At 40.5% G+C, this 23,380-nt stretch overlaps 1 protein-coding gene and 1 long non-coding RNA gene across 3 annotated transcripts; both read left to right on the top strand.

The window, feature by feature from the left end:
* Positions 1 to 265: 265 nt before the first annotated feature.
* On the top strand, positions 266 to 3,963 carry LOC134470838 (uncharacterized). 2 transcript variants are annotated; one of them, XR_010039993.1, is made up of 2 exons: positions 266 to 1,085; positions 3,068 to 3,963. It is a non-coding gene; the product is annotated as an uncharacterized LOC134470838 (long non-coding RNA). The 2 variants fall into 2 exon arrangements; XR_010039994.1 differs by having other exon boundaries at positions 3,030 to 3,963.
* Positions 3,964 to 7,820: 3,857 nt separating this feature from the next.
* Positions 7,821 to 22,495, top strand: Tnfsf10 (TNF superfamily member 10). The gene is given in 5 exon segments (NM_001311078.1): positions 7,821 to 7,952; positions 14,045 to 14,179; positions 16,873 to 16,915; positions 19,702 to 19,803; positions 22,053 to 22,495. Coding segments are annotated over 5 exon segments (855 nt in total).
* The last annotated feature ends 885 nt before the right edge of the window (positions 22,496 to 23,380 follow it).

The following is a 23,380-nucleotide window of genomic DNA, read 5'->3' as shown; positions in this document are numbered from 1 at the left end:
ACAGCTTTGTCATCTCTGAGAAGGCCTTTCTTTTTGGCCAAAATGCCATTTGATGGCATCTTTAGATGGTTTCAGTTTTTATTTCCATTTTTTAAAAAAAAATCTCTGTTCATCTACCCACTGATCTAACTAAGTTGCCAGGAAAATCATATTTACTGTGAAAAATCATTTCCTAGAATGATTCTGCTTTGTACCTATTATCATCCCAGGACAGTATTAATAGCACCCCTTTTATTACTAAAGTTTGAGAGATGAATGATTTTGTCATTTGGCAAGTGACACCTGAGAGATGGTTAAAGGAGGTGCTTGACACGTCTCCCTTCCACAGAAGAGAGCTGACGCGAAGAGTTAATGGCACTATTCTGACTGCAGAGGTAGAGGAAGAAGGCTGAAGAGTCACCGGGAAGTGGTGGGGTGCATTTAGAGAGAGAAAGCCCCGGCTAGAGGCAGGGAGAGGAGGGTAAGTCACCCTGCCTCTCTCATACTTACGCCACCTTGGTGCCATGATGAACTTCCTTTTACAAGGAAAAGGTAGGCTGGAGACTCCCAACAGGGCCCCTTGCCACAGCAGGTGGCTGTGCAGGGGACTCACACAGGCACTGAGAAGACAGTTTGGAAAGTGACCAGAAGTGCACATTCTGTATTGCCACAGAGCAAGAGCCCAGAAGTACAAGTCCTAGCCCCCTGTGACACGGTTCTTGAGATTGCAACCACTGCTACAGTGCATTAAGCCCAGAGGGTCATGGCCACAGTGCAACTCCATTCTTGAGACTTTATTCCACTAAGCTTAGATGGGTGGCTGGGTACCATGTGGGTAGATGAGTTTGCATCCCCAGGGAAATGGTGCCTCACCCAAAGAGAAAACTGACACATAGGCCTGTGTGTCACTACACCTGGCTTGACGGTCAGCCAGATATTATCTCCACCTCCTCAGACTCTTCCTCACACCTGCTGGCCTGCACAGGAGCACTGGCACGTACCCAAACCAAGCCTGCCACTCATCTAACCTCACTTCCTGGTGAGCATTCTACAACACCACACTGGGCTGCGGTGACCAAAAACCAACCAGCATTAGCCTTTCTAAGGTAGATGAATTCACTCAGGTTTTGCTTTTCTGAACCTTTATTTCTTGTTTTATTTCTGAGTGATATCGTTGCTGAGTGCAGTATTCTTGACTGGCAATTTCAGGATTCTGAGTATATCACTCTGTTTTCTCTTGGTCTGCAAGATTTCCGCTGAGAAAGCTTCTGTTGGTCTAACAGGGATTGGCTTATTTGAGACTTGGGTTTTTTTTTTCTTTCTTTCTTGCTGCTTTTAGAATTCTTTCTTTGCCTTGGACTTTGACACTTTGGTTATAATATGCCTGGGGGGTGGGATTTAGGTTGAGTCTAATTGGGATTCTTGATTTTCATGGATCTGAATATCTATGTGTTTCCTAGTGCAGTGGTACCTCAGTTCATGAACTTAATTCTTTTCACAATTTTGGTTGCATACTTAATTGGACAAGAATCAAATCAAATTTCCCTCTAACGTCAACATTGAACCTAACCACCGAATTCAGTTCAACCCTCATTCAGTTCATTTTGTAACAAGAATCATGGGAAGAATTAAGTTCATGAAGCAAGCTATCAGTATATTTGGGAAATTTTAGCTATTATTTTGTGCACCTTTCCATTTGATTTCTCTTTGAATCCCTCTAAAGTGAATATTTATTTATTGAGTGCTGTATGTCTCATAGGCTTTCTTCATTATTTAAAATATTTTTTTCTCTTTTTTCTTTGAATGGAGTAAATCACAAGATCTGTTTTTCAAGTTCGGAAATTCTTTCCCCTTCTTCACCTATTGACTAGTCTTTGTGCCTCTCAATTATATTTTTTATTTTGTTCATTTAATTCCTGAGCTGCAAGATTTCTGTTTGATGTTTTTATGCTATCTAACTTTTTATTGAATTTTAATTACAATCATGAATTTTTTTTTCTTTGAGACAGGATCTCACTATGCAGTTCAAGCTGGCTTTGAGCTCACTTTGTAGCCCAGGCTGGTCTTGAACTCGCAACCATCCTCCTGCCTCAACCTCCCGAGTGCTGGGATTACAGGCATGAGCCACTACACCTGGCACAATCATGAATTTTTAAAATTTCATTAAATTGTTTATATTCAAAGTTTTATTAATAATTACCCCAAGCTGAAAAAAAAAATCTCTATTGGCCACTGGTAGGAGAATGAATAAACACATTATAGCATTATAATCTACTACTAATAAAAGACAAAAAATTACTTACATATGCAAAACAAGGATATGTCTAGCAAATTATTAGAGCAAGCTCCTGAAAGTATCTTGGTGGGTCATGGAGGTGTGGCCTTGGGTTTCTTATTTAGTCCAATGTTCTTCATTCCTGGCACTGTTTTCCTGTTCTGCTCCATGAAGAACATTTCCTCCTTTACATTGCTTACAATGAACATTTGCCCCATGAATGAACATTTCCTCTTTTGTCTCTTGGTCTGATAAGTTTTTTATTTTGACTTCCTCTAAACTGATATATAGCATTAACCTAAGCTGATCCTTTGCTTTTGCACAGTGTACTGCCTGAAGGTTTAATGAGCTTGGCTTGAAGTTACTGTCTCAGCATACTTCTGTTCCCACCTGTATGTCTTGCAAGAGTTAAACTAAAATGCTAGTTCCTGTAATTGCATAATTCAATCAAACATTACAAGAGCCAATGAAATAGGAATTGTTTCTCAAAACAAATTAAGTCAAATGTTTTGGGAAGACTTAGTAGTTAAATAAAAAGTTACAGAATAATGTGAAAGATTGGAAAAGATCATAAATACACGAATAATTCTTCAACTGGGCTCCTTCAAAATGTATTTTTTTAAAAAAATCCTTCATCTAAAGAAGCTGACTCCTGACTCACAGGTGGTGGTAATGCATGTGCCAATGAGCAGATCTGTCCAATACTAATAGTAATTTTTGATTCTATATTATTCATAATGAGATAAAATGAAACATCAATTATCATAATTCACAGACATAATCACCTTAAAACTAACTGACTATGGATTCCAGTGAAATTCCAGGAGCGACTTGACTGTAATTCTCTAGAGACACACTCCAGGCAACAAGCGTCCCAGCCTAGAGGTGCAAAAGACCTGCCCGTGTGAGGAAGTACGAAGTCTACACCAGGCAGAGGCATTTCCTGCGGGGATGAGCCAACAGGCCGGTAGACCACTGGAGGGGACAGGCGAGCTTTCATCTGAGGACTACAGGAGGGTGGTGGTACCACCATCTTATTGTCACCCACTTCAGAGCTCACTAAGCTTTCCCCAGCCCAGAGGAGAAGGATTCCTCCTTCCCAGAGCTGTGACAGGGTCAGGGAGAAGAGCTGTGAGGGTCAAGAGAGGTTTTTGTCTTGGATCCTACATTGCAAAGGACATCTGATGGAACTTTTGATGTCATCTCCACATAAAAGAGGAAAAATAATCCTTTGATTTTATGCTAAAAACATTAATTTACTGCTGAGGATTTAGCTCAGTGGCTTAAGTGCCTGCCTGGCAAGCGCAAGGTCATGAATTCAATCCCCAGCACCAAAAAAAAAAAAAAAAAAAAAAACCCAAAACATTAAATTACTAAAACTTTCATTTATTATGTGCTCAATCTGTGAAATGCTCTGGGCATTTCCTCATATTTTAACACTTCAGGAAGCTCAAAAAAAAAAGAGGTAGCTGAACCTACTCGGAGTCTTGCAGTCTCTAGGCACCCACCTCTTCACCTGGCCGTAGGATGGAGCTCCTCGTCCTTCACATTGCAGACTTGCTTATTTTGTCCCTTGCCCACAAGAGAGAGATGTTGATGCCCTCCACATCTCACGTTCTTATATCGTCATACCTTGCCTCTTGCATGTGTGGTAACCATTGTGTTTGGACTTCTGAGTTATATAATGGTATTAAAACCGTTCTCCTTGAGTCTTCTCATCTGTCTTTGCAATTTTCCATCTCTTGTTTCTTTTCTTCCTGGCTATGTATTTTGCACACTTCATTCTTTTTTAAAATGGATTTAAGAGTATATATAAAAAATAATTACCTTATCAATTTACCTATGATTGATAATTACCTTATAAATTTATCTATGTACAAAAGGAGTTTGAATTTTAAAAACTGACAAAAGTAGGGCTGAGGACATAGGTCAGCAGCACAGTGCCTGCCTGGCAAGGGCAAGGTCCTAAGTTTGATTCCCATAAAATAAAATAAAAATCTGACAGAAGCAAGTTCATCTATAGCAGGAAGGCCAGAACTGGAAATAATGGTTCAGTGTTGCCAATGAGGCATGACCACACTCAGAGCAATAGCTGGGATTTACTCTAGACCAAGGTCTCAAATTAAAGTCCTGCTACACTTTGTTCCCCAAAGTCCATACGTGAAAGTTAGTGGCCTGTAGTGATACTGGAGGTCATGGATGCTTTAGGAGGTGGGACCTAATGGAAGAATGTTTCAACATTGGAATAATACCCTGGAAGGCAAATTGGGGATCCCCAACCCCTATTATATCTCCTCTGCTTCCCAGCTGACAGAAAGTGAGTAGTTTTCTCTGGCATATGCTCCCACCATGATACTCTTTTTTGCAACAGGCCCAAAGAGAACAGGGTGCATCAGCCTTGATCTAAAATAATGGTGAGCTAAAATACAACCCTCCTTTTTAACTTTTGGTACTGAGGATCAAATTCATAACTTCGCACCTGCCGGGTAGGCACTCCCATTGCTGAGCTATATCCCCAGCCCTGCCCTTTCTTCTTATGTCAGGTATTTGGTTACAGCACAGGAAAGCTGCATAACATAGGTTCCAAAGGATCCCTTGGAGTGTCTGCTGACAATGTGGATTCCTAGGACCACTGTCAGAAACTCTGATTCCACGGGTGCAGGATAGGCGACAAAATGATAGGGACTACATATAGCTTGGTGAACATATGATACCTAAGAGCTGAGAAATATGAGGCTGGCTCTGGATTTGAAGGTAATTAACACTAGACAGGGCAAATCTACTTCCCTGAACATCTGCTGCCCAGTCTGTAAGAGATGGGGGAGTAATAGTGGAATTGGCTGTGGTGAAAAATGTCAAAGTTTTTTCCTTCACCTTTCTGAGTATGATAAGTACTTCCTACCTCTCCAACCTAACACAAGGTTTATTACCTTGGAAGGGGTAAGGATACGAGAAAGATATGACAATTTGTTTCAGAATGTTTGCAAAGAGAAAGAAGGTCTTGGTATATAGATTATGGCATTCAAAATAGGACTATGCAGAAATACCATTTCTATGGGAGAGAATCTTTCCCTTTATCCATTCCTACACCCGTTCTTTTCCCGTACCTCACAATCAAGTAGAAAAGTTTTAGGCATGAACATTCTCTTATCACTTAGAAAATAGACCCTCTATTGTTAGCAGCCAGGCCACAGGTCTGGGATTCTGTAATAGAATGAGGTATGTAAGAGGAAAAAAATAAAAAATTCCTCTATTTGTTTTCTGAGTTTGTTGTTGTTGTTATTATTTTCATTTTGGTTTTTTTGAAACAGGGTGTTACTATCTAGTTCAGACAGGCCTTGAACTCACTATGTAGCCCTTGATGGGCTTGAATTTGAGACAATCCTTCTGCCTCAGCCTCCTGACTCTTGGGATCACAGGTGTGCACCACCATGCCTGGTCCTGGCCCTCTTTGGTTGAGGGCATTGTAGAAAGAAGGACATCAAGACTGAGAAGAGAGCAAATGATGCTGAGATGAGTGGAGAGAGAGAGGGAGCACATACTTCCAGAGGACAGATATCTGGGATTGCACCCTTCCTTCCCTATTACCATCTCGACCTAAACTTTATTTTAGACTGTTGGGGCTACGAGAGCGGAGGGGAGGGACAGATGTGGCCTCAGTTGATGTTGGGTGGGGTCTTTTTCAGCAGACTGATTTTAATGTGCCCTGAGTTTGAGACCACTGAACTTGAGCAGAGTGAGCACATGAGTTCCTTTTTTAACACAAAGCCCTTGTGCAAATAAGGAGACTAATTACAAACAAAAGGAAAAGGTTCTTGGAACACCTGAGCATAGTGGCTTTGTTGGGCATGCTTAAGATACAAACAAAAAGACTAGATAAAGAGCTCTTTTCTAAAAACTGTTATAGCCAGTGTGCAACCCATAGTATGTAGTTCTCTGGCCAGGATTCCAAAAACACAAAAACAGGCAGAGAAATAAAATCAAGATTTTAGCTAACATGACTACAGTTCTCTCTTTAACAACAAAAAAAAATTTTTTTCTCCTCAATTAGAATAAGATGATTGAAATAAAAGTGTTTTCTTAACTAGCTGGTCATTAGTTGCAAATTCTGGTGGGCTTTCTTCTTGGGGTTGGAGCTAGTACAGTAGACTGGGATGCTGGTTAAGAGTGAGGCTTTGGGGTCAGAATTAATGAGATTAGAATCCTAGATTTACATAATGCTGTTTAACATAATGTCCTCAAGTTCCATCCATATTGCTACAAATCACAAATGACAAGATACATACATATATATATATATATATACACACACACACACACACACACACACACACACACACACATACACACACAATTTTATGTACCTATTCAGTCACCTAGGGAATTTTTTATAAAATTCCAGCATCTGGACCATACTAGAGTTTCTAATTTTTCAGAAGAAGAGGACAACCTAGACAATGATGCTTTTAAGGGCTTCTAGATGATTCCAAAAGGCAAGGTTGAAAATCACTGACATGGTGCCATTTTCCTGTGTGTATCAGGGTAAACTGCATACTAGCTCAGTTACCCTAGCACGGTGTTGCCTCCCAAAGGTGGTGTCTGACATCAGTTGGAGCCATCACATTCTCTAGTTTTAATGCCACAACCACACCAGGAGGGTTTGCTAATTTCAAGTCAGAAATTGGTTTTTAATGATAAAATTAATAAATTGTTAACAAAGAATATTAGAAATGTTGTGTCTTTACCGAACTGTTGATATGTAAGATACGTAAATTAACTAAAATATTTAAGCAGAATGAAGCCAGTAGGTTGACAAATTCTCTCTATAAAGTTTCAGGTACTAAATAGTTCAGGCTTAATGGGGCAGACAAAAAATTAAGCATAATTGCACTACTGAGACTTAACACAGTGCAGTAGTGCGAACAATCAGAGGAACGCATGCAATGTCTCTGGCCATTTCTGCAGTGGGAGATTTGTCATAGCAAAAAATGGCCATAAACAACACATGAACAAATGAGCACGGGTTTATAGCATTTCCACATGTTGATTTCTAAAAGTGTAAAACTCAAAAAATAAATAAATAAATAAATAAATAAAGATCTCTCCAACCTCGTAGGTCATGCAAAAGAAAGATGACATCAGACTTGGTCCTTGGGGTGTCCATCATTAACTGTCCTCTGTCCTAGACTGAATCCTGAGCACCAACATCCTTGGGGAAATTCCTAGTGGCTTCTGCCTCCCGCTGTGAATATCTTCATCCCACACAGGACAATATAACCCAGCGAACACCACGCAGTCATATCTGCCTTCAGTGAATCTTTCATGCAGGAAGACAGTTAGGATTCTTAAGTCCCTTCAGAGGCCACATGTTCTCAATTGGGGCTGGCCTTGATGTGGTATGGAGAGCCTGTGTCCCTCCCCCTGGCTTGCTTCCTATTTCTTAGTTGTTTTCCTAGCCAAGAGTAAGTGAAACTAAACAGACTCCACCCCTCTGACCAACTGTGATCCTGTTTCTTACAAAAAGCTGGAGCTGGCTGCTATGGGAAAGTTATACTCCGGTGAGATCATGTCCTCCGTGCAGACCCTCGGGGGCCCCAGTCCTGGGCAGACCTGTGTGCTGATTCTGATCTTCACCGTGCTCCTGCAGTCCCTCTGTGTGGCGGTGACTTACATTTACTTCACCAATGAACTGAAACAGGTCAGTACAATGCAATCTTAGCAACTGCTGGGTTCTCTGCCTGTCAGTCTCTCAGCTTGCTTCTCCTTGAAAACTACTGCTAAATAAATTAAAAAATGTTTATTTTCTATCAGCAGACTGTCTGCTAATGCACATAATTACTGAAAGCCGAATACACTTGCACAACTGGCCCTACCAGTTCCTGACTGATGTGGGCAACAAAACTCCTGAGGGACTCTGTTAGTTTTTTGTCTAAAAAGTGTATGCATGTTAGAATATTAGCAGCTGCTACCATTGGTGAGTGCTTTCTGCCAAATCCTTTGTAGTTCTTGACTTGTGAATTCCTGTGTGCAAGGGTAACTGGATCAGTGCAGGGGTTTTGTCTGCTCATTGTCACACCAGTGGGGTCAGCCTGTGGCTCCCATGCAGGAAAGTGTTCACGAGATAATTTGCTGAGTGAGTGAACAAGCGTGAAAGGTGCCACTAACACACACACACACACACAGCAAGCCAAGTGCTAAGCCACGGAGTGCTGTTGCTTTGCAGATGTGCTCACTCTCAGTGGGTTTTGGCAGACACAGCAGAAAAGTCAGACCTGGGCTCTGCACGGGCAGAATTCCCAGTGCACTGCTTGTTTGTTCTCAGACTTCATGGCGCTTCTCTCCTCCACTCCTTTCTCTTAAATATTTTAAATTAGTTGATGGAAAGCCTTTACACAGATAAGTCAGTCTTTCAAAAATGAGCAGGTAGAATAATATGCATTTGAACTAAAACCAGAACCAAGGCTTGGAATGCCAAATTTCTCTTTTCTCCAAGATTGGGGGGTAGGGGTGAAGTAGAGGAAGCCAGGCCCTTTGGAATATGCTTGGTTTTAGAATTGTGTCTTCCTGTACTAACAACAAGAAGTGAGAATGTGTGAAATGGTCTTCTGCTTGCTCCTTGGACACAGACATGCCATGAGTAAAGTTCCTAGTAAAGAAGTTATCAGACAGACTCAGCATTTGCCTGTTCATGCCGTTTTATACCTGGGCATTAGTCCAAGTACTAATACAGAGAAAAACTTACTGTATTTTATTACAGTAAGTTATTTTATTGTATGTATTATCATCTGTATAAAGCTTCTGAAACTATGCATGCAAAACTTGGAGATTTTAATTTCTTTTGTGTATTTTGAATGTGTGCATATATATTTGACTCAAGGTCTCATTATGTAACTCAGGTTGGCCTCAAATCACAGTGATCCTGCTGCCTCAGCCTCTGGGTACTGGAATTACAGGCATGATACACCATCATCCCTGACTTTTGACTAATTATATATTTTGTAATTTTAAAAAATCAAAACAAAAAAAGAAGGATAGAAATGATACAGAATTTCAGAAAAGAAAAAAAGAGTAGGGAATTAATTCTAGTTAATATATTGCACATTGTTATCTTAGAACTAGTTGTTCCGGTTACAAAGTCTAGATACAAAAATGATCAGTCAAACAAAATGGATCAAAGATCTAAATATTAAAACAGAAACACTAAATCTGCTGGAAGACAAAGTAGGTAGAAATCTTGAAGACATAGGGGTAGGTAGAGAATTCATGAACAAAATCAAACCACACAGGAAATACTTCCCAGAATCAGTAACAGGGATCTCACCTTATTAAAAAGTCTTTGCACTTCAAAAGAAATCACCAACAAAGTGAAAAGAAAACCCACAGAATGGTAAAGAACTTTAGCCAGTACATATAAAGAGCAGAACACATAGAGTTGAAAAACCTCAACCCTCCCAAATTCAAAGACCCTTTCCAAAAATGGGCATCTGAGATGAATATGCATTTCTCAGATGAAGATATACAAATGGCAAATAAATACATGAAGAAATGTTCACCATCACTGGTAATCTGAGAAATGCAAACTAAAGCAGCACTGAGATTTCATCTCACTCCAGAAAGAACGGCTGCCATCAAGAAATTAATCATTTTTTTTCAGAATTTTTTTCTTTTTCTGTCACAGAACCCTGTTTGCAGTAGAGGAAGCTGGCATTGCGGTCTGGTGGTAAATGCCTTGTTCCCATAAACCAGAGCATGTTCATCCTTTAGCACAGAAAGCCCTAATGGCACATACCCTATTGGAATTCGGGGCCTCTGAGTATTTTCTTTGTCTTTTTTTAAATAAACATTTTCAAGGTTTGTCCAAAAAAAGGCCATACAGGCTCTTGACTAGTGGAAGACATTTCAGAATGGCTGTCACACCCTTGGCCTGTCACCTTCTCCAGGTTGGCAGTTGATATCTTATTTTTTTCCAACTCATTTTTAATAAATTTTTTTTAAATATTCCAACTATCAGTTTTACAAAATCTCTAAGGGAAACACAAGAGCAAGGTGCTGAGGTACAAAACACCTGAGGTAACACTTTGTGTATGTGTGTTTTTGTTTTTTAAAAATCTGTAAATTTTTAATACCCTGGGCCAACAACCTTGTATATATTGTTATTTTCCTCCATCCAACAAGAAAAAAAAAAAAAAAGAAAGAAATCAACCATAACAAATGTTGGGGGGCTGTGGGGAAAAGGAATGCGTCACTGTTGGTAGGAGTGTAAACTGGTACAGCCACTGTGGAAATCAGTATAGAGATTCCTCAGAAATCTAGGATTGGAAGTCCCATTCAATCCAACTATTCCCCTCCTGGGTATTTTCCCAGAAAATTTGAAAATATCGTATCATAGCCATATATGTACATTCATGTTTATAGCAGCACAATTTGTAATAGCTAAATGTTGGACACAACCAAAATGCCCATCAACTGCAGAATGGAAGAAAAAGATGTGGTATTTTTATACAATGGAATATTACTCGGCTGTATAAAAGGATGATCTTGCAGCTTTTGTAGGTAAATGGAAGCAACTTAAGACTATACTCATAAGTGAAATCAATCAAACTCACATTTGTAAATACCATATTGTCTCTAGTGTAAAAAACAAATAATAAAAAACTAAAAGTAATAAAATCCAAAATATACAATAGATATTGTAATAATGAAAAGGAAAGAAAGTGCTCCAAAGGACAGAATTATTGGGAAAGGTGAAAAGAAAAGTGGAAGAAAGGAAAAGATGATGTGTATGTTGGTAAACATGTAAATTGATGTATGTATATGTATGCTACATAAATAACTATGTACTAATCTCTCCCAGTTCATCAAAAAAGCATATATATTATATGCTTTTTTTATTATATATTATAGAGAATTATATATTATATATTATAGAGAACTGAGGGCTGGGAGGAACTTTGGATACCCCTCTCCCTCCCTCCTGATCCTCATTTTAGAGTTGAGATGACAGAGTGGAGATGTGGAGCCCTTTCCATAGATCCCCTAAATGATCCTTCATGCTCTTTGTGACCTGCGGTGCATGATTGTCACGAGACTAAAGTTTGGGCAACAGAGAGTCAGTACTGCTGTCTCACAATCTCAGGGGCAGAAAAGGAGTCTGTTCTGCTCACCTCAAGCCCCAGACTGGCTGGCGTTGGACTAAGCCAGCTACCACATTTTGAAGACCCCAAGAGCAATTACCATGGAAACCACTTTTCTGAACAAAGGGCTTCCTGAGTTAAGAGCAGGCTTCCCCTGCAAAAGAAATCTCTCAACAATCCCACAGCAACCCACACCCAGCACTCAAGCGTGGTTACTAGACAATGGCCCAGCTTGCCACATCCTGTGATAAAAAAGGTGCTGAAAAAAAGGGGGAGAAACACATCAAATTAGTCATCATTTATCATTCTTGGAATACCCACAGCACGCAAATTGCCACACATTCAGTCTCCAGCACTGGCCAGTGTCTGCAGAACTACCAGCTATTATCATAGTGGAGATGAGGGTAAGGTGAGCCATTATGCTGGGTGGGATGAGGGTGGGTGAGGCTTCTCTTCAGGCTTTGTTCAGAAATCAATTTTTATGCATAAAAATGTCTGAAAAGAAAAATACCAAAATGTTAACACCTGTGAGCTCTAGATAGCAAGATAATGCATGCTTTTCTTTTTTCTTTATATTTGTTTAATTTTCTACAGTAACTGCCATAAAAATATCATATACGATTTTCATACAGATTTCAAGAACATGACATTTGTATACAGTCTTAAGAGAAAACAGCCATGCACCAAATCACACACACACTGTCTGATCTCCACCCCTTAAATAAGAGGTCCTCCAAAGGTTAACCAGGAAATGGGATTGTGCTGTGAGCGCTTCCATGAATTGATGTTCAATTTGTTTTTGTTTTATGTTTTTAGATGTGCAGTTGTTTTTAACTTTTAAACAGTGAACTTGACTGTTTCGTTCTCGTGGTTGCCTGTGTAGCCTGAACCTCCAGGCTTCATCAACCTTTGAGCAATAATGAGTGACATAAGTTTGTCGGCCTCCTGACTCAGGATGCTGTTGGCCACACTGACCGCCCTGTGGCAATCACCTGTACCATTCCTGCCCGTAACCTTAGCCTGAGGCCCTCAGAACTTTCCTAGTGAGACAGTCCTCAGTTCTTGGAAACCGTTCACTCCCTGCTTTGTACACGTTCACGGTTCATGTCCCAACAAGGGTCGGAGGTTAATGAGCCTGCTTGTTCAGTGTAATCAACTTCCTCATGCTGGCTTGACAGGAATACTGACAAGAAAATTTTCCCTTCCTGAAAAAAAATTTGTGTTTTCAGCTCTTATTGTCTTCCTCTTACCCAGTTTGCTCTCCTTACCCAGGACATGCTCTCCTATCCCTGAAGCATGTGTAACTAAACTCTTCCTTGGAAAGGCTTTTCGGCTATACGTAAACTGGAAAGGCAACTACATGTGTGTGGTAGAAGCATTTAGGATGGGTAGAGGCAAGGAAAGGTCTTCTGATTCCACGGTCAGTGGACTCGGCTGTCACCCTCAATCCCTTCTCGTAGGAGGAATGTCCCGCTCTTGTAATTTTAAAATGGAACACTGAAAACAAAGAGTCATTTGTTTTAAAGTAAATGAAAACTAGGGTACAAGGATGCATTAACTCGGGTTTGTACTTTTGCACTTGATCAAAAGTGCAAAGGACACATGGCTGCACACAAGACTGTGATTCTAGCCAAGACTTTTCATTAACAGTAAGGTCATTTTTATTTAAAACGAGGTTGTTTTCCTGTAGGTAGGAACAGACCATCTTTAAGTTTGATCCTTTTTGTGTAGTACCTTACCTTTAAATAATAGATAACATTACTGTTATCCCATTTGTTTCCCCAGATAAGAGAAAAGCAAGACTTCTTACAGCAAAATAACATTTATTAAATCTTGATTTTTAGAGAAACAAAATTAAATGGGAAGGAAGTCAACAGAAAAACTTCTAGCCTGTGAGGTCTTTCTGTTTTTCTTCACTAATCTAATAACAACCACCTATTCTAGGTGGTTTAGGGTGTGTGTGTTTATAACATCAAACAAGGAATTGTTGACATAGGTGAGGACTTTGTAGTCAATGATCCTTCTTCCTCAATCAGGAGACAGAAAACATTCAAATGCTATTTAATCTCTGTAGGTAAGTGTCTGGCTAGTTGTGGGCATTTCGTGTGACATTATAGAGATTTCTAATGGTAAGGTAGTTCAGAATTGCTATCAAAAGGACTAAAAATCATATCAATAATTGGAATAAACTCAGTCACCAAAGCTCAAAGAAAGAGTTTGACTAATTTCACCTAGGATCTTAGAATTTAAACCAACTCCACTGCCTATGTTGTATCTAGGTGGGTTTTCGCTTTGGAATGAGATTCATACCGCACGAGAGCTGGAAGGGGCTTGAGACATCACCACATGCACCTGTTCAAAACTAACGAGGAGCACACCCTGAAGAGGAGAAGCAATGTGTCCAGTGACATCCAGCTAGTTAGTGATCCAGGCAGGCAAGGGATGCCTTGACCCAGGGTCCCTAACGCACACCTGCACCCTTCCCATCATTTGCAACTTTAGTCAAAGCACAAAGGAGAGCATGTAAAACATGAACTTACTCAAGATGCCAAAATTCTCTGAATCTGTCATCAGTTTCTGTTGTTTTAAACTTTTATATGTTGAAAAAAAGAGGACTCTTGAGCATAATATTGTGCTATATTCCATCCCAAACCAGATACAGGAGTACTCCAAAAGTGGCATCGCATGTTTCTTAAAGGAGGACGACGGTTCCTGGGATCCCCAGGATGATGACAGTATGAACAGCCCCTGCTGGCAACTCAAATGGAAACTACGTCAGTTTGTTAGAAAGGTAGGTAACCATAGCAGGCACACAAGGTCCGAAGAGAAGGAATCTTCAAGATCAGTCTAGATTGTGCATCGTACAAATGAGGAACCTGAGGCCCAGTGTGGTTAAGTGATTTGCCCCAAATTCATAGAGCATGATAAAATGACATGGCCTGGAGCCCTGGCCTGGAGCTCCCTCCTCCACCTCAAACAGCTCCCTCCTCCAGTCCAACCTTATTACTGCACTTGGTGGAAACTGAGACACAGGGAGGCCCCTGCAGTAACAAGGGATGGGTGTTGTTTTCATCCAGAAGATAAAAGAAGCCAAATAATGAAGTTATATATTTTCTCATATTTTAATATCCAAAAACAAGCATATGTTTGTTTATTGCTTTGTCTCCATTCAGAAATGACACATGGAGAAAAAGAGATATTTTAAGAAATAAAAGATGGTGATGATATTTTAAGTTACAATCAGGAAATGACAAATTATAAAATGTATCTGTTTATAGAAGTTGCTTAAACAGGCTCTGTATCAGAAACAGTGTGTTAGCTAATAGTTAACTTTCCTAAATACAGTTAACTGATTTTACTCTTAGCAATTGTGATAAATCAATTTATTATTTCTCTGGCTGATCCTTTCTTTGTACGATAGCATTACCATTATTTGCCTTCAGCCTTCTTGAAAAGGTCAGATGAGAACATGGATGTTAAAAATGCTCTGTGACCTAAGAAGCCATAAGTACACTACTGCATTGTCTAAAGATACACTGGGGAAACTCCCAATGGGAGGAGGATGTATTATAGACTTGTTTGTTATGTCTATTGTTTAGTACTCACCTTCCGCCTAGAAACAGTGTTTTATTGATGGTTACAGAGTTGTGGAGTATGGCTTTGAGCAGTCCTCACAGATCTGAACATCACCTGTGATGCTGTTTCTATGGAAATGAAATGGAATCTCCCCGGGGCATTGCAGGAACACATCTGTTCCATGACTTCCCTGGAAGCGAGGCCCGGAACTGGGCCACCCCGGCACACAGCTGTCCTGAAACAGCTGTGGCTGCTCAGGAGATGAGGATCAAAACAAGCTCAGTATGAGGAAGGCTCCTGAAGATGCTCAGAAGGGACACTTTGAAGTCCCCGGGCTCTGGGGGTGGGGCAGCGACCCAGCTGCCGGGAGATGCTGCCCTCAGAAGTAGGGCAGAGATCTGCAGACCAAGGAGCCAGTTGGATGCGGGGCTCACAGTGGGAGGACAGGGAAGTAGCGGGATTTTCCTGCAGTGCTCTCACTCCTCCCAGACACACCCAGGTGCCAACTAGAGCGGAGAGAAGCTGGGAGAGGACACAGGAGGGGACTGGGGGAGAGGAGACAAGGATTTTCCATCTGTTCAGGCACATTAGTTAAACATTTCATCCTACTTTCATTTTGCACATGATCTCATTGAATCCTCACGCAGACACTGTTGAACTGAGGAAGAAGGGGAAAACAAGTCTGCCAAGTACAGTCTCACAGGGCTCGGAAAGGAGAGACTGGGTGGAGACCAGGCTGTCCCAGTCCCCTTGCCATCGCTTTCCATGCTGCTTCCAGCACAGGAAGAAGGACGACTTTTCTCCTGCTCCTGCTCCTCCCCTCTCCTCCCCTTCTGTCCCACAGTGAGAGAAGGGGAAGAGCCAGAGCAAGCGGGAAGGGGAGGAGGGAGAGAGACCGCTGTGTTCCTGCTTGCTGGCCTCTTCCTCCCCTACCCTACCCTGGAAGACTCCACTCCGCGGCCCTCCTGGGACGGGGCTTGTGGCAGAGGGAGAGCCAGGGCTTCCTTGGGTAGGAGTATAGAGAATTCAAGTTCTAGCAGGTGCAAAATTAACAACAGTGACAGGGAAAGGAGGACAGTGACCGCCCAGAGGTGGCAGAGCTGAGTGAAGGGGGTTTGGAAGCCATTGACAAAGCTGGGGATGGTGGGAGTACCTGCCATCCTAACACTTGGGAGGCTGAGGCAGGAGCATTGTGAGGCTGGGGGCAGCCTGTGCAACACAGTGAGACTTTGTCTCAAAAAAATAAAAAGCTGTCAATACGCTAAGTCGGTTCGTTTAATAGAAAGGATTGGTTTTCGCTTTGTTTTACTGGTTTGAGGAAATTCACTTAATCATTAGCAAACATGTAGGGGCTCGGTGTCATCTGTACCATGAATACACATGCCTGAGCCACAGCCTCGGAAAGAAGAGGATGGTGCTGTCCTGTCACAGCTTAGGAGCTGTATGTCCGTGGACACCATAAGAGAAAAATGTGCTTTCTGCCACAAGGCTGGGGTCAGCCCAGTAATTTCAACACACACAGAGGCATGCACCCAGTCATACACACCACACAGACAGTAATATGATATGACTGCCACCTTCACTGGCTACAGGGAAACCGGGGGTGGGGGGGACATTAGACTGACTTAACTTGTCCTCTCATCTTGCAAACCTTTCAAAGGCTTCATGCAGGTGCAGAACTTTCCCAGGAAGGGTTGGTTCTTCAGTCACACTGTAAGGACAGGCATCTTAATATTCACCCTGACTCCCTCCCCCTACAAACCTTATGCTTAAACAACTTAAGCTTCCCAGGTTGATGTCTTATGTAGAAATGTGCTGTTAGGCATGAGCAAAAGAATAATAGACATTCTATAGTCAGTTTAATAATGTTTAGGGACATTAACAAGTTTTACTCAATACTATTTGCAGATGATTTTGACAGCCTTTGAGGAGACCATTCCTACATCTCAAGGTAGTAAACTTTTTTGTTATTTTTACTTGTTACTGTTAACTTCGTGAGAGGGTGAATGGTCCTCTGTTCTCCTCCGCTTCCGTCCACGCATCTCATCTCTGACCTGCTGTTTGGTGTCTCAAGCCACTTACTGATCCTACTGAAGCCCTTCGCTGGCTGCTGGAAAGCTCAGGACCAAATCTGTGGCACACACAACTATGGTGGAACTTTATGTCCTCTTAATCTTACTTTTTCCATATGAGTTTTCCTTTTACCTCAATTTCTTACCTTATTTATTTACTTTTTTAAACCTTCTAATGTGCTAAGCCATTTTAAAATTTTTCTGAACATTCCAAGCAATAAAACAATAAAATCCCCTAAATTTACCCATCTTTTGTGCTTCTGACCGCAACCAGACTCTGCCTTTCTTCACATGTGGCCTTTCTCTTGCCACACCGTGCCTTCCTCACCGAGTTTACCAGCCGCCGGCAGCCTCACATCTGCGTCCTCCGTGTGCACCCAGTTCCGTCTGCAGGCCGCGGCTTCCCCTGAGCCACATCCCCTCGGCAGCTGGAGTCCTCAGCCCTCCGTCTGGCTACTTCTATTCTGGGCTTTCCTGCTCCTTTGTGGCTCACATTGTGATCTCTTCCTTCACAGAGGTCTTTCCTGGCTACTTTTCTAAATAAATAAGATTTCATTCACACTCAGCTTGCTTCTCTATGAGATTAAAGATCTTCAAAGATGAAAAATATGTCCATTTCTTCATTTTGTATATCCAACCTCAGGGAAATCACGTTCTACTTGGGATATCAAGATGTAACCATGACACCAAAATACACATATTTGCTTTTCTTTTCTGTGAAGTGTTTACCATAACCAGTGGGAAATTCCTCGTTCAATTTTGCTTTCAAAGCTAGGCTTTCCCATATCCTTCCAATGACCTCCAGGGCAAATTTGATTCAGTACCAAATATTTAAAACAAAGTGTTAAGGGTTAGGATGTGGTGAGGCATCATGAATCATTTAACCATCAAAGTTAAAGATAAATGAACAAGGCAAACTTGAAAGGTGAGCATTCTGGAACTAATGTGTAACTGACTATGCAGCTCCATGCTATATTCTGTCTTCTGTGGGGTGTAAATGCCCACACATCCCGTATAATTTACAGCCATTACCAGAGAATTGCAAGAAATTTGTCATCTTCTATTCATGCCACCTTAAGAAATTTTATCTCGTTTGCAAAATCCCTTTGCTATAAGCCTAGATTAGGGTACTGACTCATTCCAATCAATTGCCATCTATTAATTTACCTGTTAATCTCCAGCCCTCTCATCTTCAGGCTATCAAACCTAACTGTGTCAGGTAACCTGAATCACAACACATGTTTCTCTACTTCCCCAAACATCTTCCAATCTCCCCATATTCTGTAAAGTCCAAACTTCTTAACCTAACATCACATCTTCTATATTTCAGCTCTTCATTCAAGTCTCAGACTGAGATGCTTTTAGGTCTATCCCAAGAATGCTTTTTGTACGCTATCTCAAGCCACTGGTTCAGCTCATGGGATCCTTTTCTGCAGTCTTCATCCTGTTCTGACATTTATCCCTGTACCACTAATAGTTTCTTTTGTTGTTGTTGTTTTTGTCTTTTTCCTTTTTATCGGTACCGGGGGTCGAATTCACGACTGCCTGCTTTCTTGCATTTGCTTGTTGATAATTCTTCCTCCTTATCCTAGAGGAATACTGGGCACAGATGTCATGGGCATTTTGCTTTACTGCAGCAAGTGAAAGAGTTCTTGCTCCTGTCTCCTCCACAAACCCTGATCTCAGCTCTCCAATAAATCGGAATCCTTCCCTCCTCTGTATCCTGACACCTTTCATTTCTGTTTCTCATAGATACATTTTCACTTACTAATTCTTATCTTCCAAAAAATATTGTAAGTGCCTAAGGGCTTAGTGAGCTAACACGATCATTAATCTATGTAGTTCTGTACTGCATAGTATAGTACCTTGATGATATATATCCGATAAAAGAATACAATTTATTTTAATAACCAATATGAGCACTCCTGGGAAATTTGGGATGATACTTTAGAGATAAATTTATGGGATTTGTATTTTTTAAGAGTACTATAAGTAGTCTGGCTGGTGGTTAATGAAATCATTTATTATGATCCAGTGAATCAGTAATTTATATGCTCATATTCTGAATATTATGGCTCATATGTTCTCCTTTTTGATGGTGGGACAGGTCTGGAAAGACTGTTAAGTACCAGACTAGTATCCATGAAAACTTTTTATCATTACGACTCCTTTAAAGTCAGCAGTAGCTACTAGCAAAAGGGAAAAAGAAAATGACTGAGATGACAATAATTGATAGCACTCCAATTTTTTATATATATAACTGAAAGTAGAAATTTGCCAATGTTTGGTTTTTAAACACAGTAAGTCCCTCAGTGGAATTATGACAAGTCCACAGTTTTTTTAAAATTTTTGTTTCATGTCATTTTGTTTTTGAAAGAGGCCAGAATTTTTATTTTGTTACATTTTATTTGGACCTTTCCTCTGACATGCTGATAAATCCAGATTCATCTGCTTAATCTTTCCATCTAAAGTACTTTTCAAATTAAATATAAGATGAAGTAGATTGCTCATTGTATTCAAATAGCTATTTTCATGAAAACCCACCACACCAACTTTGCAAGTTCAGTGTGTTTACAATGCCCGAGTGAAAACTGAGATGACCAACGATGTACTCTGAAAAGCTAGCTTCATAAGTGCTGGTAATTCTTTATTATTTCTCTTCCAGAAAGTCAAGTAAGCCTCACCCAAAGGCAAGACAGAGGACTACAGAGAGCCGCAGCTCACATAACAGGGACCACTCGGAAAAGTACCAAGTCCATCGACCGAGGTGAGAGAGCTGGTCACAGCTGTGTTAGCCGGAGACGTAGGGCTGTGCTGCCGCACTGGCCAGCTCACACGTGCCCAGGGACTCAGTGCTCAGCAGTGAAAAGAAAGAAGAACCTTAAATCCGACCAGAGGAAGCTAATGGAAGAATAGTTACAACAAGCTTATGGTTTTAAGCTTGTACCTGCAATATTCATGTAGCTATCTACAAAATGGTCGGTAATAGTCAAATCTCAGATTGACTTTTCAGAAGTAAAATTCCAGACAAACAGCTCAGTTGCTGCCATAGTGTAACTGGCCCTCAAGAGAAATGCGAAGTGGGAAAATTTTAACTTTGAGATTCCTGGATTTCCACTTGGGCTTTTTCTTCTTCAGTTTCTCTCCTACGCTCTCTCAGGATCACTCTTTCTGCTACTTTGCATTCTTTACTTTCTGTGTTTGCATCAAATCTTCTTCCCTCCAAAGGTTCTAAATCATTTGCTTTTGCTGCGAATCACCAGGAGCTCCTATTGGTTGTTATATTAAGTACAGCCACAGGAAGCTGCCAACATTTGACCACTTTCCACTTACAAAAATGTCAGTTTCCCAGTTTAACCAAATACATGAAGTGTGATTTTTGTCTGTTGAAGCAGATGTCACTATAATATTGTGGTACTGGACAGGTTCTGTAAGTGCTTGAGTTGGAACTCAGCTTCTCTTGACCTACGTAAGTGGTGTGATGGGAAAATGCAGTGGATTTTATTTATTATAATAAAAGGCACATTGCCAATAATATGCCTCTTGCTTTAAACACACCAATCCCATTATTCCTGTCACTTTATGCTCTGGAAGTCCTCCATGACTAGCCTTAGCTGCACGGTCATGGCTGCCTTGATATCCAGAATCCGTAACAAGTGTTTACCTTTCATGATCATACTGACTTCGGGGAAGACCGAGAAGTCTCCAGGTGCCAGAGCTGGTGAGTAAAGTGGTGCCATTTTGTTTTTCAAGCCTGCCTCTCCGTTGGGTGGCGCTGGCAGCCAGTCTTTAATCACATTTTGAAAAGACACTCACGAAAGACAACTTCCAGAACTACCTCAGAGAGTGACAGGGAAAGTGGGAGAAGTGTGTTCAAAGGAAAGGGGGGTGTTTTGAGGAGGATTAATTACAGTATGTGTTTTGCAATATACATTTTTAAAAATTTAAACACTCATCATATATTTTGGCCACTCCTTGTGGAGAGCAAACTATTAAATAAGTCAAGATTCAGTTTCTTCACATATGAAGCAAGGTAATTACTAACTCATAAAATGATATAAATTAACAGCAGCTCATGAAAACTGTATGTTTAATTAAAATAAAGGACTCAATAATTAGCCACCTTTATAATTATAAAAGGTTTTGTCCCAAGTTAAAGAAATTTCAGAAATATCAGTTAATAAATGAAAAAGTTGTTTTTGTGTGTTTTTTCCCAGATTCCTGAATTTGTGCTTTAGAAATGATTGACATGCTCTGCTCAAAATCAAGACGATTATTTTGGTGTTACTGTTTGTTGTTCATCAACAAATATAATCATTGTTTTAAGGTCTTGAAAAGTTAAATCTTGCACCATTAGTGGAAATGAACCCAAAGTTTAAAAGAGTATTGTATTTTTGTAGGGCTTTTTTTATTCAAAATGTTTGGGAGTTAAGATTCAAAGATCTGAGGATCTTTCTATCAGGGCTACATTGTCAAACCTTGTCCCTATCTTATTTTGGACCAGAGGTACCTTCTGTTTTGAATGGAACCTTTGCTTCTGGAGAGCTGAGGAAGGCCAAGGACGAACTCGAAAGTCCCGAAGAATTAGCAAACAGTCCTAAGAGCTAGGCTTAAGGAAATATATTTCTTTTGGTGTCTTTCTAGATTTTCCATTTTATTTCAATGCCACAGTAAGGAAGGAGAGGATTCAGGATAGGAGGTCTTCCCAGGAGTAAAACCCATCATCTACCGTTCATGAATGTGCTACGATTCAGAGTTGATTGTGCCAAGTAGCTTAACTGTTAGATGTAACACAGAATGGCTAGAGACGCCCAGAAGAGCATAGTAACAAAGGAGCCGTCTGATTTTATATGAGTAGAGAATATAATTCATGTAAGATTGAAGGAGCAAGAAGTTTAATATTAGACTGAAATCTATTATGAGACCAACAAAAATATAGGCTGAGCACAGCCAATGGACTTCTTGCTTTGTACAAATTCTCTTCTGTTAATTGTTTCCTCTCTCATCTTTATCCAGCATCTAAGAATGAAAAGGCCTTGGGCTACAAAGTATTATACTGGGAGTCATCAAGGAAAGGACATTCATTCCTGAATAATTTGCACTTGAGGAATGGCGAGTTGGTTATCCACCAAGCAGGGCTTTATTACATCTATTCCCAAATATACTTTCGCTTTCAAGAAAGTGAAGAAACTTCAGCTTCAAAAGAAGAGAGAAGGAAAAACAAACAAATGGTGCAATATATTTACAAATTCACAAACTACCCTGAGCCTATAATGCTGATGAAGAGTGCGAGAAACAGTTGCTGGTCCAAAGAGTCCGAATATGGACTGTATTCCATCTATCAAGGAGGCGTGTTTGAGCTTAAAGAAAATGACAGAATTTTTGTCTCTGTAACTAATGAAAGCTTGATTGACTGGGACCAAGAAGCCAGTTTTTTCGGCGCCTTTTTACTTAGCTAAATGATCTCCAACAAGAAGCATTAAGTTCAAAATGATGATTCATCTTTTAGGATGAAAGACTGAAGATTTCAGAATTTGGAAAGAGCATCAGCCACAACTAAAATTCTCAGAAATACACATTTTTAACATTTCTGAAAATAAATCACTTTATTCTAAGAAAATAAAATTTCTAAAAGATCACGTAAGATATTCTAGAAAAAAATCTAGAAGATCTTAGGGTTTCAAACATTTATGCAGCCATTAACATCTTTTGTATTTATCATTTAGTCCTTGGGGAGATTCCAGGAGAAAGAGCAAACAACCACCTCTGAAACAGTCACCACAGGGGGTAGCTTCAAGAACAGTCTCATATGGAAAGAAAAAGAACACCACTAAGAGATCCCCCAGCTAGGAAGCAATGCTCCAGCAAGACGTGGAGTGTAGTCGTCCAGCCATATGGTGCACCTCTAGTCCCAGAACTCAGGAGGCTGAGGTAGGAGTCCAGGAGTTCGAGACCAGCCTGAAAAGTATAAAAAGATCTCATCTCACGAAACATGAAAAAGAAAAAAAAAAAAAGATTTGCAATGTACAAAAGGGAATCAATAATGTTCAGTACCTTGCAGCATTTTTTTCTTTTGCCTGAATTTGGCAAAAATAAGGAAATGGCCTGCAGAGTAGTCTCATTCAATTTAAGAAATAAATAGTAAAGTGGCAGAGATTTGACAGGAACTCTGAATGGATTGTGCTTCTCACTTCCAAAAGTTAGGCTGGCCAAAATCACTGAAAATGGTTTTGCTAACGGACTCTGTGATGGGTGGTCAACTGACGTGAAGTGATAGAGAAGAACGGGAAAGTGGAAATGACAGGTAATGACAGGTAATAACCCAGGTAATGACAAAGCTGAGA

This window comes from Cavia porcellus, unplaced genomic scaffold (assembly GCF_034190915.1).
Source record: "Cavia porcellus strain 051 isolate PalLab524CR breed Dunkin Hartley unplaced genomic scaffold, mCavPor4.1 scaffold_17, whole genome shotgun sequence".
Taxonomy (NCBI): domain Eukaryota; kingdom Metazoa; phylum Chordata; class Mammalia; order Rodentia; family Caviidae; genus Cavia; species Cavia porcellus.
This window is presented reverse-complemented; position numbering and strand designations above follow the sequence as displayed.